At 44.6% G+C, this 13,103-nt stretch overlaps 1 protein-coding gene across 1 annotated transcript in view; it reads left to right on the top strand.

The window, feature by feature from the left end:
• The window catches only part of PLXND1 (plexin D1), a 120,079-nt gene that overhangs the window by 27,803 nt on the left and 79,173 nt on the right, over positions 1-13,103 (top strand). Inside the window, exons 2-5 of the mRNA XM_014605516.3 lie at positions 2,778-2,954; positions 9,088-9,219; positions 11,754-11,854; positions 12,270-12,399. Of these exons, the coding sequence (XP_014461002.2) occupies positions 2,778-2,954; positions 9,088-9,219; positions 11,754-11,854; positions 12,270-12,399 (540 nt within the window). The remainder of the gene's footprint in view (positions 1-2,777; positions 2,955-9,087; positions 9,220-11,753; positions 11,855-12,269; positions 12,400-13,103) is intronic.

Here is a 13,103-nt window from a genome sequence, read left to right as displayed (position 1 = left end):
CTAGGAGCCTAGTCGGCCGTGAGTATAACCTCAGTGGTGATCATTTCACCGATTATCAGCTTGGCCCTCCCACCTCAGTACCAGTCCAGGCACTGGAAGGGGCTAGTGTGGCTGCTGTTCTTTAACCTGGGCACAGTGGCGGGAAGAAGGGGCAGTGAAATGTCCTCTGGCACTTGAAAACCCATGCCAGCATTGCCAGTACTTAGACTTGAGTCATGCTGTCCTGAGGATATCTTGGGTTTCCGGTCACAGAAATGTTTTTCCCCTTGTAATGGTGGGGAAAAGCTTGAAAGCTCTCATGCCAGAGACAAATAAAATTAGCCCCTAACATACATATCTTTTAAGGGAGTCACATGCCTTCTGGTGACTGACTTGCACTGTTTGAGCTAGGGGCACTTAGTGCTCCAATTCCCTGAAGATGGAGGGTCGCAGGCTCGTGCTACCTGTAATCCACAGCTCAGAGCAGACCTGGTTGGGAGTGCAGCACAAAGCTAGTGCTGTACCAATCTCTTTTGGCTCCTTTAGGCACCTGGAGGGTGGCAGCAGAGGGGAAAGGGGCATGCCGATGTTCTCTGTGAAGAGGTGGTGGTTGCTGCTGCTCTGTTTTCCCCGAAGCCTGCCCTGCACGCCCAATCCCTCACTGTGTCACTGCCCAAGCCATGCAGACCTCCACAATGCAGATGCGCTGCCAAGCTGGCTGCGAAGTCGTACTGTCCAGAGCTGTTTAGGGAGCCTGAGAGAAGCCAAGGTCTGACAGTAACTTGTGACCCAGCCCTGTCCCATCACTGTGTGTGACCCAGTCTGCTTTTGCATCAGTTATGTGCCTCTGCGGCATTGTTTGTGCTGTCACTCTCCCTGGCTGAGAAACCCTGAGTCAGGAAGCTCCATAGCAGATTCCTTTCCTCGCAGGGCTCCTTGCCATCTTGTGGTTAGGCAGCCACCCTGGCTAGGCAGCGTGTGGGGGTTGATGGGAGGTAGGCGAGTTGTGTAAGACTTGTTCTATGTTTAAGTTACATGGATGGATTTCCTCCACACACAGTTTAAAGCAGAGCCTCCAGCCTGTGGGACTGCAGAACGGAGAGGAGTGGTAAAGACTGTTGAGGGTAATGAGCTATACAGCCGATGCACATCGTTCCCTTCAATCCAGAGATTGTCAGCTCATGTTCTCTTTTTCCTGTGTGAAAGTAGGATGGTAACAGATTTCTAGCCCAGAGTTTTAGTATGCCCTGGGGCTGCTCCAGGATCCTCAGCACCCTGAAGAATTAAAATCTGTTGTCCCACTGGTCACATCTACTTGGTTGCTCCAGTGGCCTGCTGCTTTTCATTTCCAGTAGTCCAGTCCTGCTGTCTGTGAACAGTAACTTGCACCATGGATGGCTCAGCTGTGGCTATGTTTAATTCACTGATTTTTATCTGGATCTGGCTCAGTTAAGTCAGACAAAGCGTTGCTATTTGACTTTAGCAGGAGCAAGATCAGGCCCTAAATTTACAATCCTCAGAACCTCAGCAAAGGTTGTATAGGTGGGTCTCTCCCCCTCCTGACCACTTTGCACACTTGCAGGTGGGATCCTACAGGAAGATGGTATTTCAGATCTCTGTTTGAAGATTTTCATTTAGCCTTTTACGATTAGGGGATACAAAGAAAAATTATTGCATTTAGGGTCCAAGCAGTTTCCAGCCCAGTGAGACACTGCTCGTTCCACAGTGTTAAACCCCCAAAACTGTACTTTATAATGGGCTGCAACTACATAAGTCGGCATACATTAGCAAATTGTAGTGCTTACAAGCAATAAAAATGACCTGTTTGAGAGAGAGACCCTCAGCACTGAGGAAAACTCACTTGCAACACATTCAAATCTGACAAAAATCATTAAAAAGTCATTCTAAAACTGACCTGATTGGGCCCCTCGAGTTTTTCTCGATCTGGGACTTCCCTGTTCACATTTGCCTCACTAACAAGTCAGCGTGAGTTTTCTACCTGCCCAACTCCACAAACTCCACCAGGATTGTGAAAATCCAGCCAGACATCTCCTGTTTTTTAATTGGAAATTAGCTGATATATTTGATGATGCATGAACAGCATCCAGATCCCTCTCATTTATGTTTCACAGTGAAAACATGGGCTCCACTGCTGTTACCAGTGATGCAAATTGAAATGTTACCGTTGTCTTTAGCAGGAGGAGCCCAGGGTCTGGGTTTGATAGTAAAGTCTGCAGATATGATCCACAGGGACAAATCCTGGGGAAGTTTTCAAAGACAGTGGAACTGGCCTTCCAGTAATGCAGAAGGCTAAACAAGGGTCTCCCCTTTTGTGTGTGTCATTGGGCCCCTCTGCTCCATCACCACAGCTGGTTGCAGAGTCTGTTAAGGTATATGGTTGTGTTGCCTGGATCTATTACTGTACAGATAGGCTCCCCAAATCCCTCACACTGGGGTCTGCAAGGGAGCTGCAGGCAAGCTGCTCTGTTGATACCCTGTGTCATGAGCAGAAGGATTCTGTTCCCACAGGTCATGCTAAATGAAATCCATTTGCTTGGCCTTTGTGGTCTGAATTTGTGTCCCAGAGAGCAGATCTGATAAATAAGGTGTCACTATTATAGCTATTTTCCCAATTGTAACCACTCGTTTATATTTTCCTGTTTAGTGTTTAGTGCTAAGGTTTCCCCATATACAGCATGGAGCCCAGGGTAGACTGTTTAACCTGAGCCAAAAAGAATATTCCCGGTGTGAACTGTTTTATTTTGCTACGACTCTTTGACACGACCGTTTCTTTGCAGCTGCAGCCAGAACAGTTAGACTGTGGAGCAGCCCACCTCCAGCACCCTCTGGCCATCCTGCAACCCTTAAAGGCAACACCAGTGTTCAAGTACCATGGCCTCACTTCAGTGGCAGTTGCCAGCGTCAATAACTACACCGTTGTGTTTCTGGGCACAGCAAATGGAGGACTCCTGAAGGTAAAAGTAGCCCGTTACTCAAGAGATAAGAATTAAGGACTTGGGGGCATAGGCACTGACTTTTATTTTGGTTGGGAACTGGCAGGCTTAAGATGATGGACATGTGAAAAGTTTTACGCGTTTCAAGTGACATCCCTCTTCCCGAGGGGGTCCAGGGCCCTCAGGCCCCCATGTACTCGGCACCCATGCTTGGGGGAATTAAAGACTGAGGGGCTGGCACTGTAATATGGTGCCTTTTGCCTATATGGCTTGTTTCTATATGTCTGTGTCACACAGATCTATTGGATGACACTATCTGAATATTGTTGCCAGGCCCTTGTACGCAGTTGTGTTCTCTGACCTCACGAGCTTGGTAGGTCTGGCTGGCTCAGCTCTTGGACAGGAGGTTGCCAAACTGCTCCTGGAGGCAGCAGGAAGTGGTTTTAGTGGTTCAGTTCCAGTATAACGTTAAAGGGCACTGCACTGCTAGAGGTGTCATCTTTCCTATGCTGCATAAACAGAGGTCCCAAACAGATGTGGGTATTAAAGATCTCAAGAGACTTTTTATGAGAATGGAATTGTCCCTACTTGCATCCTGGTTAAAAGCCTACTCTGGTACTTTCCTTCTTGTCACTGAAATTCCCCCTGCAGTTTCAGGTTTTGCTTCTGGATAGCAGAGCATTTGCTTCTGTCATAAACACATTTTGTAGTAGTGCTGTACACTGTTAAACAACTGCTATGTTAAATACTGCCAGGGGGTCGGACTCGATGGTCCATTGAGGTCCCTTCCAACCCTAGCATCTATGAATCTATGTTCTCCTGCAGAGGTGGCTGTGAGGCTCAGGCAATGTGGCCAGGTTGCTTTGAGATCCCCGGCTGAAAGGCACTAGCATTATTTCTGTGATTATTTGAAAGCTGTTTGACAGTCTGTAAGGAATAATGGTCCATCTATGGCTCAGTTACCCACAAAAAAAGTGATGTGCACAGCTCCCTATCATAGTCAGTGCCCTTGTTGGCCTCCTCAGCAAGGAGAAAACTATATTACCCTTAGATGTGTCTCTTCCCATTTGAGGCTGAGACCCATTGGCTGGGCAGGGTGATTTACTACCCATGCTGCATCTTGCATTGTGTATAAGGAGCTCTGTATTCGGGAATTTCAGTACACCACATTTATTCTGAACTGTACTCACTGCAGTAGACATCACTTGACAAAGCTCACTCTGAGCACATGTTTTCATTTGACAAAAAAGAAGGAATTGGCTGCTGCTTTAATCTATATGTGATGTACATTGTCTGGTAATTGCTATCTGTTAATCGGTATTTAAGTCTACAGTATGATTGGGAGGTATTTATTAAAAGCCTGCACTTGAAATGTTATTGTACAGCATTTAATTATTAGCAGTGCCCTCTAATAAGATCTCCACTTGCTTTGATGGTACATAAAAGATCTGTGTAGACAGAAGACTCACTGAGGGGCACCTTTCCAATGCTAAACTCCACAGCAGGTGTGAATCCAAGCACATAATATACCTAATTGCTCTATTTCAAGCCATATACCCAAGGCAATGTACAGCAACGCAATAGCCTTGATCAAGAGCCAAGATGCAAGGCCAGCATTTCAGTCACCTCCGTGTTTGGGGTTTGTCAAAGGAAAGTTTAAATTCCAACCAGTCACAGCAATTTGGTATAATCCCTGCATCAGTAAGTTCATAGAGGAGAAAGAGACCCTGGAGGAGAGATGAGGCTGCAATCTGCTTTATCTCAGACTGGAGATACTAGTACCTAATGGGGAATATTGGATCAAAATGCATGGAGAAAAGAAAACCAATCCAATTTCTCTCATTGCTTCCAAGTGCTCCTGGCAGAAAAGTGGGAAAATATCACAGAAAAACTCTGGTTTCTGCCTAGAGGGGCAGGTAATACAACAGGGCAGTAGGAAGCTGACATCATGGCCAGGTGCACAGGGCCTAGAGGGAAACACATACCACACGCAGTGCAGCTCCTGTTCACACAGTATTAACAGCTCTGCTTCCATTATCATATCAGAAAAAGGAGCCTTATCTGCTGAGTCTCCATTAGAGGGAGGCTCCTGGCTATTCTTTACTAGGATAATTTGCTCAGATAGCTCTAATCTAATTCTACAGCACAGCTGCATAACCAGAAGCCTTTTTACCTTCAGGGCTCCTTGTTATTTAGCCTGGGATACAAGATACTTTGCGAGTTATCATTCAGATTTGCTGTCCAAGAAAAGACAGCAAACGGGCAGAAGCGGTGCTTGACCGGCTCTCCTAGCAGCAATTAGGACTGCCAGTCGTATGGGGAATTAATCAAATAGTCTGCAGAAGGGCACTTCACGGGGACCATTATCTGTGCCACATTCAATAGAGTCATTAGGGGAGAAAACAAGACTTGTAAAACAGCTAAGCTTGTAGTGTAATGGAAAAGTATGACAGAGTCTAGCACCCACCACAGGAGCATTGAGTTTTATGCTGATTCATCCTGATACCAGGCATAAAAACCCAGAAGTTAAGAGGTATTTTGGTGGAATTTTTCTGAGGGTAAGCCAGGTTAGCTCCAACTATCTCCAAGCTGGGAGTGTAAGAAATTTTTCTGACTATGTGTACTCCACCCTTTCCCCCCTAAAATGTTGCTCTATTGCTTAGCTGAGATAACAAAAAAGGCTTCAAGAATTGTTATAAATGGGAGATGAACAACACATCTTTGAGTGTTGGTAGGACATAACACAGGTATTGAAGAAGCTAGCTGAAAGGCATACCCAGAACAAATAAAGCAGGAGCCACTGTGAATAGCAGAAAATCTAGTGGAAGAACACAGAAAGGCCAAAGCCAAAGGACTAGATAGTCTAGGGAATCTAATAGCTTGTGGGAAAGACTTCTATAGAGAGGAGAAAGACTTTATAGTGGGATAAATCATCATGCATTGAATAGAGATGCGGAACAATAAAAAAATAACCCTCAAGAATAAGCTGAAGTATACTTGCAATACTGTGTAAGAGCTAACAGGGGAAAAGAAAGGGCCCCTGTCCATCATAAAAAAGGGATGTGGTCTCCCATTGATTGAAAGCGAAGATATAAAGGGAAGACGGGCAGACTGCTGCAGAACGTTGTGTGCTGGAATTAGAACGAACAACAAGGCCCAAGAGAAAGGAAGCAGCTGATTACTGGAGCCCCCATCCCTTGAAGAAGAGATGCAAGATGTGCTTTGGCAAATTAAGGATGGGAAGCCACCTGGTGTTGATTATATACCAGCAGCACTCGGGGAAGCTGGAAGACAAAAAAAAGGTAGTATAGAGTTTTGATGGAGGCTGCGTAGAAAGGTGTGGAGCTCTAAAGCCTGACTTTGAGATTGGAACTGCTCTGTGTTCATGCCAGTCCCTGCAAATGTTGACTTATGAAAGTGCAAGAATGGTCGAACCATCACCTTATAAGCCACACAAAGAACATCTTATTTAATGTTATCAAAAGTAAACTCTCCAAGAAAATGGAAGAGAAAGCAGCATCAGAAAGCCTGGTTTCAGAAAAGGTAGAGGAACAAAGAACCAAATCAACAGCTTACAGATATTGAACAACATCCTGAATAGAGTATCACTTTTTCGTGTCTGTTTTGTCAATTATGCAGAAGACTTTGACTGTGTTGATCATGAAATACTGTCAGAAAGTGATGTGTGAAATGGGATTTCCTAAGCACATTGTGGAACTGATAATAGCGCTGTATATTGGCCAGCCAGCACCAGTGAAAACATCAGTGGGTTTGGCAAGAAGGTTTAAGACTAGCTGTGGTGGTTGCCAAGGATGCATGCTGTCTCCTCAACTTTTCAACATGCATACTAGGTCAGTAATAAGAGAAGGACCATAAGATTTTGTGGAAGAATTGAATTTGCAGGCTGTCATATAACCATCATATGGTCTGCAGATGATACTTCAGTCATTTGTGGAAATGCAGAATAACAAAGAATATTAAGCAAACTAAAAAAAAAATCAGTCAGGAAAGGTTTAGTACTGCATGGTAGGAAGACAAAGATTATAATGATTAATGAGATACATGACCCAAATAACAAAGGAATTATTATTGATGAAGAAGCTATTGAAAAGATGTCAAGTTTTGATTATCTGGAATCTATGGTAAATAATAAAGAAAGCAGTGATGAAAGCATCAGATAGAGGTTGACTGTTTGCAGAATAAGAACCCAATTTGGGAAGATCATAATGTCTCCATAAACTTTAACTTATGATTTTTGAGATTGGCAATGTTTTTGCTTGCAGCTCATGCTGCTGAGTACTGGAAACTAAAGAGAAAAGATTCATTCCTTTGCACTTTGGTTCTTCTGAAGACTGTTACAGGTCTTTTTATAAGAGAGAGAGACAAAGAACAAATGTGTAGGCACTTCAGAAAATTAGATGATTTCTTATTGTACAAAGCCACAATCTATAGACATAGAGCAAGTAATGAGTGCTTGGAGAAAGTTATACTCTATTATGATGCAATAGATTTAAATGGAGAGTCAGAAGATCCCGTGACTACTGCATCGATGACATCCAGAGCTCTGTGGAAAAGGTGCAGTTCAGAAAGTGCAATACTGTGCTGAATGGCGTCATATCCATTGGTTTGGTAGGCCTATTCAAACTCATATACACAGTAACATCATGCACCTGCAGTGGTGGAAATGTTACACTGCGTAGATTAGTGGCCACCTGTGTGTCATCCAGCTCTGCTCTGAGTCTTCTACCTTGGCAACAGTGTTGACAGCTCTGATGCCCTGTCTGAACTGGGAGTCCAATTGCTGGTGGGGCTCAACCATTGTGGAGCAATCATAGAAATGTTGTGAGGGCACTGCAGACAAGGGCAGTGAGGCACAGGAACCTAGGAATGGAGGCCCCTGCAGGGTAAAACCCCTTAGGAACAGCTAAAGCTGGGAAAGAAAACTTTGCTAGAAGAAGAAAATGCTGTTTTTATAGCTAAAGCACTGAGCTAAGAGTCAGGAGATCATTCCCAGACTTCTTGAGTGACCTCTGGCAAGTCCATTAGTCCCTCATAAAATGGCAGTAGCAGCATTTCCCTTGTCCTACACTTTGTTTTAATTTATTCCGGTAATAAGTTGTCACGTAAATATGTACATGACCTAGCACAAAGGGATGTTGGTGTCAAGTGGACCTCTGGCTGCTGCTGGAACACAAATAATATGAATTAATAACACTCATGTTTGGTTTCATTGTTTTGAGTTTTCAATGAAGCCAGACCCCAGGAAGGGAGCATACTTAGTCCTCATTGTGAGCACACTTACTTTGCAAGGAGTAAAGCAGGAACTCCCCCTGCCTCCTGTGTGATTGTGGACCAACAATAGCCATCCCATGAAGCTGCATAGCCCCTCTGTTATTTCCTCTCCACGACTCCTCGTTTAACCTGCTGGGACGAGAAAGATTGTCTGATGCACATCTGTCTCTTCCATCATTCCCCACAGTTTAGCTGGGGTTCGTGAGACAGAGTACACTCCAATTCACTTTCCCATAGCTGTCATGGTTCACTTGAGCTAAGATTCTTTCGGTCGGGAATGTGTGCACACATGACTCACACGGGGAGCAGAAGATCCCCTTTTATGCAGAAACTTCACTGACCTTCTCTGTTTGGATAAAGATTTGCAAGTAAAATACTTTTTAATAATAATAATAATAAAAATGTCCCTGTATCTATGATGAGGGGCTAGTTTTGGTTTCACTGGCACTGGGGTTCTTCAGGGGTAATTCTGCTGTAGTGAGGGATCTCCCAGTCTGAGATCAGAATCAAGGGCTGCAGGTCATTATAGTGGCAGGATCTTCTTCCTTCCACTGAAGAAAGTTTACTAAACAGTAACCTTGGTTGTGAGGCATTAGCTGGAGATCAGGAAGTCCTTACAGGAGATGGGATTTGCTCACCCCTGGCAGTACTTCTCTTCCCCTCCTGTATGTTCTGTGTGCTAGGGAGTTGCTTCCCTCCACCCTGGAGATCCCTGTATTCCAGGGAAGCTGTGTGTGTGCAGTTTACAAGCACTTTGGGATTAAAGATGCTGTGGAAATGTAAAGCCGCGCTAGTTCCCATTTCACCCTCATCTCCCCCCTAACGCTGGAAAATGATCTCAATGAATCGTGTCTTGTTTTAGATCAACCTGAATGAAGCCATGAAGGTTGTCAGCAGGAAGTCAATTTCAGTGGCCTATGGGGAGCCTGTCCATCCCATCATGCAGTTCGATCCTTCCGATTCCAGCTACCTCTATCTCATGACATCCTATCAGGTAAGACTCATATTCTCCAGGTAAATTAGACATTTGGCAATGTCTGTTTGACTTTACAGCCAGCATTAGCTGATGTTCTCTTAGCATCGGTGATGGGAAAGCTTGGAAAACATTTAACCCAGCAGCTTCCAGATTAGGGATCAGGACCCCAGTTGGGGCAGCTGATGAGCCCCCAGGGAACCTAATTCCTCTAAGTCTGCAGTTTCCCTGCATGTGCAGGCACAAAGACACTGTGCCTTAAGTGTTTTGTGGTAACTTACTACAGGATAAGGGACAGTTAAAACTAAATTAGGTGATTTAGCTGTGTGTCATTTAGGAGTAAGCTGCCCCAGTTTGGCTATCCCTCTGGGCACAGCAATAGTAATGCAAAACAGCGGAGGGATAGTAAAGTTTCCTGTTAACTGTGGGAAAACAAATGCATGCTACTGTATGGATATGGTCTGTATATGAGGTCCTGACTGGAAGAATTTTGGCTGGCTTAGAAATTTGGTACAGATCAGGAATCCCTTCAAAGTATGATGCAAACCTTTCCAAAATTACCTCTGCCTTCAGGTTTGCATGTATGGGCTAGAGGTAACACAGGAGAAGACTTCTTTGTGAGATTTGTGGTGCCATTCCCTGTTGGCCAGGCTAGAAATAATCTGAGCACAGCCTAACGATCTTGTACTCATGTTTCAATCTGGACAGAACTTGGAAATACAGAAACTGAACAAAACCTGGGAATTCTGAACAAACCCTGAAAATTTATTGCTTCAAAGTGCAGATCCAAGGGTTATAAAATTTGGGAAATGTTCCGTTCTCCAGGTTTTGTTTCAGCTTGTTATGGAGACCAGATCCAAGAGCAAAATTTAGTTGTGGGTCTGAACTTTCTCAGATTTCAGGGGGGTTGAGTTATGATTCATGCCAGCCCCATTTCGAATAAAAATGAATAAAAGTTCACCAAACTCTTGAACCCAAATAATTCACTGGAGTTTGGGGCAAGGGTTTGTGTTTCCTGTTACAAATTTATTCACCCCTTCCTATACAGGTAAAGATATAATATGCTGGGGAACATACTTTAAGCAATCACCTGTGAGACAGGTAGAACTAAGTAGATACTGATCTTTGACAGAAAGTGAACAAACCTTGATTAGAAACTTTAAGGATGCTTGTAACAGGTCACTTGGAGTAAAATGTTTCCTCGGGGTTGAGAGGAGCCGATTCCGAGGGCAGGTTTCACAGGACCGACCATGCTACACGCTGAGCTGGAGGAGGAAAGCTCTTTCTTTGAAGAATGGTAAATAATTCCCGGCAGCTACAAGCACGAGGTCTGCGTTTGCCATCAGTCATGTGACTGGCTGAGGGGGAAAGGAGTTCTGCGCTTGCTGCCATCCTGCCCCAAATCGCATTTTTATCTGATGAAACAGATGCACAACCACTACTTTTATACCTCAGAGTGATATTTTCCTGCCCTAATTCCCAGGAGATTGGTCATTATCATTTGACACAACTTTCCCAGAGTTCCTGTTTAGCTAAGACCTCAGACCCGTCCCACATTTCATAAGCACTTCCCAGCACACGTAGATGCATGCTGTGGGCCTTTATCCTGGGCCAGCTAAAACCCCCAGGGCAGGACCTCAGATTGTCTAGCTTGAGCCTTTCCTTTCCGTTAGGCCAGGTCCGTTTGCTTTTCCAGCAGAATTTACATGTTGAGAAACTTCATGTGTGTGTGGAGGAGGCTGCATACCACATATGTGAGGGCAGGAAACCACACAGGATAATGAGAGGAGGTGCTGGCCTGAGTGACCACTTGTGTGGGGTGCTCAGTGATTTCTGAGTCTGAGCGCTCTCAGCACCTTGCCATGTCAGCTCCTAAATTAACACATTATACACATCCTTCCCTACCCGAGGGGTTTGAATCCAGGAGAGAAAGCAGATAGGCAAATTCATTCTTCCACTCTGAGACAGAGCAAATGGCTCTTCCAGAACAAGTCAGCAGAGGTTCCTCTAACAGTTTTGCACATACAGAGATTGTATGGCCTGACAAACGGATCTTTTGCATTCTCAGGAAAATTCTGGTCACTTTGTAAATATGCAAACATTGCTCAGTGCTGTCTAGGAAGGGCTCTACAAGTATGAAAACTGAGCTTTTCACATTGGTAACCAAGAGATATAAGATGAAATAACAGTAAAAAATGTCTCCTCTAAACCATCAAACCACAATTGCTGTAATGTCCCGTCTTGCTGTTGTCCCCAAAAATGAGATCACAAGGGACGAAGGTCTTTCTAGACAGAGCTCCTGTTATTCACAGCACCGTGGAACAAAGTAGTGCAAGAGTCTGCCCATGACCCCAGGAGAGCGGAATCGCTCCCTGTTGCATATTTCTCAGTGCTTTGCCTAGCTGAATTTAAAAGACTGCTTCTGCCAGTTGCGCTGCTCATTACTGTTCGCAAGGGGTTTCCTTGCCCTTACCAAGAGGTGGGTGCACCCCCAAAATTTTAACTGTTTGATGACATCTTAAAGTATTTGGAAATAATAAAGGTCTGTTGCACAGATGACCCGGGTGAAGGTGGCTGTCTGTAACCAGTATGTAACTTGCACGGAGTGCCTGGCTGCGGCTGATGCGTATTGTGGATGGTGCACAATGGAGACCAGGTAGGACTTGTGTCTTCTGTTGGTACATACCTAGGAGACTTGCTCAAACAAAGCCAGTCAAATATTGCTCAGCTGCAAAGGCATGGGAGGGTTGTAACATTTGCCCCATCTTTCTTAGTTTGTCAAAACATGCACCCACAGCTATTATTCTCTCTTGTTCCAGATTCAGTCAGTGCACTCTAATCTTTTCCCAGCTGATGTGCATAGTTCCTACTGATGCTAACAGGAGTGCTCTTTTCATACCATGGGGATCATATCCACTAAATAGAGCCAGACATATTGAGCTCAAATCTAGGGGTTGGAGAACTGGGAAGAGGACTCGAGATTACCTTAGGATCTTGTTTATCATTATCACAGCAGTTTTTTAACTGTTCTGACGATGTGCTACCATGCATTGCGTCTGTCTGTATTTCAGGTGCTCCCTGCAGCACGAATGTATGAATTCTGCTGAGTCAAATTTCTGGACGACTGCAAGTGAGGGTGTGGAGCGCTGTCCCTCTATGACCATCCTGCCATCTGAAATTAATATTGATGACACAAACTCGGTATGTCTAATGTAGACACTAATTAATAACATGCTGTAGGTCCTGGCACATAGTCTGTGCTCAGTCCTCACAAATATGCTCACAAATACTCAGTTTAGAACAGGAGCTCTAGGCATGTTGGAAGCCGCACAACCATTTTGCCAGGCTGGTCCCATCTGATGTTCTTGTTGGTGCCAGTGACTTCCCACTGCTTTGCTTTTAGCTGTGAGACTGGTCAGTTGAGGATCCTGGGCATTATTTACACTGCAGGGCTGAGGCAAAGTTTTTAACAGTTCCTAAATTCTGTTTTCAAAAGTGATTTATGCCCACAGGCACACATTCAGGAGGACTGTTAAATCATAAAGCCCTTCTGAAGATAGGATTTAGACTCTCAAGTCACTTCAGGTATTTAAAGCACAGCAGCAGAGTGCTCAGTTGTACTGCTGAGGAAATAAACCTTGCCCACAAACTCTTTCTCTGCACTGGACAGGAGGGGTGAGAATGTCATGGAAGCACCATTAGCATCCAGCCCAAAGCTTGGGTGTCCAGCATGCTCAGAGCAGCAACTTAAGGCACTTCCAGGGTGTCCTCACTGGCTCTGTCCTTTGTTTAAAATTTTTTTATAAAACTGTATCTCTTTCCCCCAAAAAACTATTTTTTCAGTGAATTAAAAGCTCAAGCACAATTTCTGGTTTTGCATCTCCATGCCTGGGGTTGAAGGGTGG

The sequence above is a fragment of the Alligator mississippiensis genome, chromosome 12 (assembly GCF_030867095.1).
Source record: "Alligator mississippiensis isolate rAllMis1 chromosome 12, rAllMis1, whole genome shotgun sequence".
Classification (NCBI taxonomy): Eukaryota; Metazoa; Chordata; order Crocodylia; family Alligatoridae; genus Alligator; species Alligator mississippiensis.
Note: the sequence above shows the minus strand (reverse complement) of the source record. Positions and strands in the feature narration are given on the sequence as shown.